Genomic DNA, 5230 nt, shown 5'->3' with positions numbered 1-5230 from the left:
TATGTAAATACTTAAGAGACACATTGAGAATTCTCCATTTAAACCCTTAACCGTGGTTTAACAAAGCTGAAATCCTGCTCTGTCTTGTCCTGTTCCTGCAGGTGTGTATACTGATACAGATTCAGGTAACCCACTGAGTCAGTGCTTTAATTACAAAATCCAAATCATATCAGGACAATGACTACTCTAAATCAAGGATCCTCTCAGACAAATAATAGGAAAGACTCTATATTCTCTATGAATGAAGAATTTGCTATTAATAATAAAGTCAGTGTTGTCTCTGCTTGAACATGTCAGTTTGTAGTAAAAGGTCAATTGTGTTGTAAGCTTGTTTTCTCCTCTGTAACAGCATCACCCGCCCCCCTTTTTCTTGCCATCTGCCTTCTAACAACCTGTCTTCCCATATCGCTTCATCTTTTTTTTCCGTATCCGCTCCTTTTCTACTTAAGCACCAAACAGGAAACCTGCTGAGAAATTACATAATGTTTGACCTAGTAAATTGTTTGTGTTAAAATACTGTAAGTACCACTGTTGCTGAAGTGTGCTGCAGTACCAACAGTACATTTTTAACATGACTATGTTGATCTACACAGCATCATAAAAACCAACTGTGTTATAAAGTAATACAAAGGAGTTAAGTATCATAGTTAAAAAAATATTTATTGAAATCGTATAAAAATAATTTCTAACATAATTTACAATTCTATTTGAATGGCTGAAAAGAAAAACAAACAAACACAACAATCCAAGCTGCAATCATGCACATCTCTCTTGCACACAAGCATTTACACACACTCACACACCAACATTCAGAATGTACTCGCTCCCACAGCAGACAACAGCGTAACAAAACCAGTTACCATCAGTAGACGTTCATTGTTTACATACATTAAGATGGAAGTGCTTTTGGGACTAATTACATATTATTTACATTACATATACAAACATACACACACACATCTGCTCTTTGAAAATTTCAAGCCATAAATATGGTCAAAAAAAAAATCATCTCATCTTTGTTTGTTTTTTAAATAATCTGTGGGCCCTTCAGTGACTGTGGAATGAAATATATACGTGTACAGCCGAAATTCTCTCATAAATAAATAAATAAATTCTGTGACAAAAGGTTCATTGGGTTTGAGAGAAACAAGTCACAGCAATAATAAATATTGTCATTATTTACAATTCTCGTCCCCACTGAATTTGAAGACCTTTGTGAGGCACTGTTTTAAAGTAGAAAAAAAAATGATTTAAAAAAATTGAAGTGAAGAGCAGAGGATGGTGTATTTCAGTATGGTTTAGGTTTGCATTGTGGTGTGCATTCAGGTGGATGTGAATGAGAGGTTGCCTAAGCCTTGTGTTTGTATACAGTACAACACGAGAAGAGGAGGAAGCGGAGGTTGTAAAGTAGAGGTGGATGCTGTAGTACAGAGAGTGAGGTAAGTCCAGTGTTTCTTTTTTATGACTTGTTTGCACAGGTTGCTGCCGGAGCTATGAGGTTGTCTGGTTGCTAATGACATTGAAGTAGTAGAAGTAGTGATAGTAGTGGTTGTAAATGGCATAGGCTTTACTGATCTAGGCCTATGAGAGGAAAAAAACAGCAATAAACGATATAAAGCCTTGTACGGCGTAAGGAGCAAAAAGGCTGTTGAGAAGAAGAGCCTTTTTGCTTTCACAAATTCAAGTATTTTCAGGGTCCCCCAACAATCTCACAGAAGGCACTTTTTGAAAATCACTCTCCTCTTCACCAATGCCTCTGCTCTTCCCACTCTGCCGTGGCAGCAGGAAATAGAGGGAGAAAGCAGGGTACAGTGTAGTGAGAAGTAACATAACTCAGACTGTCCACTTGCCGTTCAGCAGAACAGTGAGCAAATGTACTGTATTTGCTCAGCGCAGGTGTCAGTGCATACAGAGCATACCCTCCTACAGACTCATAAACACCCGTTGCCTAGATCAGTCCAGCGAGGATGATGTTCTGACACTGACACGGGTCAACAACTAGCAAAACCGAGTAGTTGGGGTGGTGAGGGTGGAGCAGGTCTGGCCTGCCCGGTTCAAACAAAAGGGTGATGTTTTTGTCATGACCATGGCCTTCTCTGTGTGTAGTCCTTTAAACCTGGCTCTCGTCTGCGCCCGGACAGTCAGCCTGTTACATGACTCTTTTGTTATAGTCTCTTGTGTCAGTGCAGTCCAGTTCGGCCCGGCGTGACCTGTTCGCCTCCATCACCGAGCCACGGCCACCGGGCTGGGCGAGAAGGCTGTGGGCTCGTGGCTGATGCTGTGCAACCTGATCTCTGTGGTCGTCTTCTCTGTTTGCACTGTGGGTGGCACTACAGAGGACGATGTGCTCTGCATCCACGAGTGGTTGATGATGTCCTCGAAGGATGGACGGTCTGCCGGCCAAAGAGACAGACACCACTTGATCAGCTGCTGGCATTCTGGAGGAGGAGGAGGAAAACCAATAAGTCTGGAGCAATAAACTATGAGTGTCACATATTGCACACCATTGACCAAAAGGCTATAACGGGTATTGCAATGTGAATTTACCTGTGGAGATTCTTCTCCGGAAGAGGACCTTCCCTCCTATGATCTCCTCATCGTGTTCAAATGGGATGTCCCCACACACCATATCATACAGCAAGACACCCAGGGACCAAACTGTGGCAGAGCGCCCATGATAGCGATGGTATTTGATCCACTCTGGCGGGCTGTACACTCTGGTGCCTGTCACACAGGAGGAAATAAAGAGAAACATATCTTTAAAAACTGCAACCTTATTTAGTAACTTTGCACAAATTAACACTGATATCGGAGAAATCGAGCGTTAAGTGATGATCACTTGTTGTATTTGCGTTACGTAATCAAATTGTAAATGAAAGCGTTGCAGAGGGGGTTAAAGGATTAACAAAGAGTGCTGATTTATCAGCCGCACCTGTTTCTGAGGCTATTATCTGGGCTCAGGTGCCAGGGAGCGTGACAGGCCTGGTGCGTTTGTGTGTCTGTGTGTGTGTGTGTGTGAGAGAGAGAGAGAGAGAGAGAAGCATGTGTGGGAGGGGGACCGGACATGTGACTTTGTTTACAAACTTTGAGTTGTAAAAATATGGCTTCTCTCCAATGGGGGGCGCCAAAGCTACGGCAATATTGCTCAACCTATATTAGTAGGCTGCAGGGGGGAATGAGACAAGCTAGGAAAGTCTGCTAGGGTCTCGGGGCACACATAAGACGGGAGAGGTTCACTGGCCTACCCCTACGATGCTAAAATCCTTTGAAACACGTTACTGTATCTAATAAATAACAATAAAACAATTTCGAGACTGCAACATGTCACCAGCATTGATGACTCACCATCAAAGTCCGTGTAAATGGTGTCCTTCAGGAGGGCTCCGGATCCGAAGTCGATGAGCTTCATCTCTCCGGTGCGAAGGTCGATGAGGATGTTCTCGTCCTTGATGTCCCGGTGCACCACGCCGCAGTTGTGGCAGTGCCGCACGGCCTCCAGCACCTGCCGGAAAAAGCTCCGCGCCAGCTCCTCCGGTAGGGCACCTTTCTCCGTGATGAAGTCAAACAGGTCCTTGACGTTTTCGGGTCTCTCCATCACGATGATGAAGCTGTCCGGTCGCTCGAACCAGTCCAGCATTTTGATGACGCCGCGGAAGCCCGTCCCGACTTTCTTTAACAGCACAATCTCCATGGGAACCCGGGAACCGTTCGGCTGAGGAAAGAATCATAAATGTTAGGAATTTCTTACATGTACGCATCCTCAGTTGAAATCAAACACTTGCAGCATTTCACTGCAACGCCCTCTATGAGAGCTATAAACGTTTCTATAATATCACGTTCATTCCGTAGACATTAACATTAATTAGAATTATAAAACGCTAGTATTAATTGTGTCTTACCAGCTCTCCCCACTCGGAGACTCTGTCCTTGGCTACATGTTTGACAGCCACCTAGCAAAGCGGAGAAGAGACCACGTCAAACGACATGCACCACAACCGAACATGTAAAGCAGCTGCCTAATAATACAATATGTCGTCTTATAAACACACAAAAGGCGTACTAACCGGAGCTCCGTCGGCTATCCTCGTACCGGAGTAGACGGTGCCGAACCCACCGCTGCCCAGCACCGCGCCGACCTGATAAAGCTTCTCGAAAGGCTCCTTCTCCTTCACTGCAGAAAATAGAAACACAGCCGGTAAATACCAGGGACAGACCGGGTTCTTCCCTCTGGAAACAACGGTGCCCACAGCAAAGTAACGGCAGTCTCGTGGTATTAGAACACAATAATAAGCGAGATATTGTTGCTAATAAATGGTCTGAGCGAGCTGCCGTCCTTGAAAATTAGCAAGGAGTAGCATGTGCGGACTGAGCCACGATAGGCGGGCTACCAGCCATTGCTGCAGCCCGTCCTCCATGACAACACAGTGGGAAAAGGGCGTCTAACCTTGATGAACTTGGAGCTGGATTTTCGCCGGCATATCTACGGTGGAGATGTGGGCCAGAGAATTGAGCTTGGACAGCAGCATTCCTTTGAGGATATCCACACCAGGCCAAAGACGTGTGTCTTCTTCGTTGTTTTTTTTTTTTTCTTGGTTTATAACAGTAATTTTATTCCGACAGTGCGCCTCCCCCGTCTCCCGTGTAGCGCTTAAAGTCCACGTTGCAGTCCACAAAAATGCGGTAGGGATCCTCTCATCCGCATAGAAGAAAAACCGCTTGTGATCCAGGGAGGTATAGCCAAAAATGTCGTCCTGGCTAGAGGAATTACCGAGTTCACCGTAAAAGCTAACGCGAAACCACGGTTGCCCCACGCAGTGTTTTGTAAACAGTTGAGTAAAATGCACGACTTAGACAGATAAAGGGGTGTACGGACTAGTACCTCCGACAGACACCGGCTCTTGGAAACAGAGAGCGGGGAGGAGGATGGCTTTATAGCTGTAGTAAGAGGGCGTTACAATGCGCTCCGACGACCCTGGCTCCGCCGCCCTTTTCCGCTCGCTGCGCCAATAGGGTTGCAGATACGCATTCCAAAACGCACGTCAATCACCGACTGAAAATAAGGCCAACCCCATAACCGGTAGTTCCAGACACGGACGTGGCGGGAATCAAAACGCGCCAAAAAGGGGGGTGACTAAAGCAATAATTATGAATTCATGTTGGAGGGAAATGCAAATTCAAAGCCAAGTGCTCCCCCCCTGTCCCCTGCCTCCTCCATTCGCGGGAAAACGAC

At 45.4% G+C, this 5230-nt stretch overlaps 1 protein-coding gene across 1 annotated transcript; it reads right to left on the bottom strand.

The window, feature by feature from the left end:
• Nucleotides 1-641: 641 nt before the first annotated feature.
• Nucleotides 642-4890, bottom strand: pim1 (Pim-1 proto-oncogene, serine/threonine kinase). Its single transcript, XM_040153620.1, has 6 exons — nucleotides 4445-4890; nucleotides 4065-4171; nucleotides 3900-3950; nucleotides 3346-3712; nucleotides 2548-2724; nucleotides 642-2438 (listed from the first exon to the last, which is right to left on the bottom strand). Exons 1-6 carry the CDS (start codon nucleotides 4524-4526, stop codon nucleotides 2224-2226), a joined length of 999 nt encoding a protein of 332 aa, XP_040009554.1. The 5' UTR covers nucleotides 4527-4890; the 3' UTR covers nucleotides 642-2223.
• Between the last annotated feature and the right edge of the window lie 340 nt (nucleotides 4891-5230).

This window comes from Xiphias gladius, chromosome 18, assembly GCF_016859285.1.
Source record: "Xiphias gladius isolate SHS-SW01 ecotype Sanya breed wild chromosome 18, ASM1685928v1, whole genome shotgun sequence".
Taxonomy (NCBI): domain Eukaryota; kingdom Metazoa; phylum Chordata; class Actinopteri; order Istiophoriformes; family Xiphiidae; genus Xiphias; species Xiphias gladius.
Note: the sequence above shows the minus strand (reverse complement) of the source record. Positions and strands in the feature narration are given on the sequence as shown.

Excerpts from the sequence above, each read along its gene's own strand:
- pim1 (XM_040153620.1), bottom strand. The coding sequence starts at position 4,526 with ATGCTGCTGTCCAAGCTCAATTCTCTGGCCCACATCTCCACCGTAGAT. Across the intron at positions 2,725-3,345 it reads CATTTACACGGACTTTGATG|GCACCAGAGTGTACAGCCCG; the intron begins GTGAGTCATCAA and ends CCTGTGTGACAG. Across the intron at positions 2,439-2,547 it reads CCGGAGAAGAATCTCCACAG|AATGCCAGCAGCTGATCAAG; the intron begins GTAAATTCACAT and ends CTCCTCCTCCAG.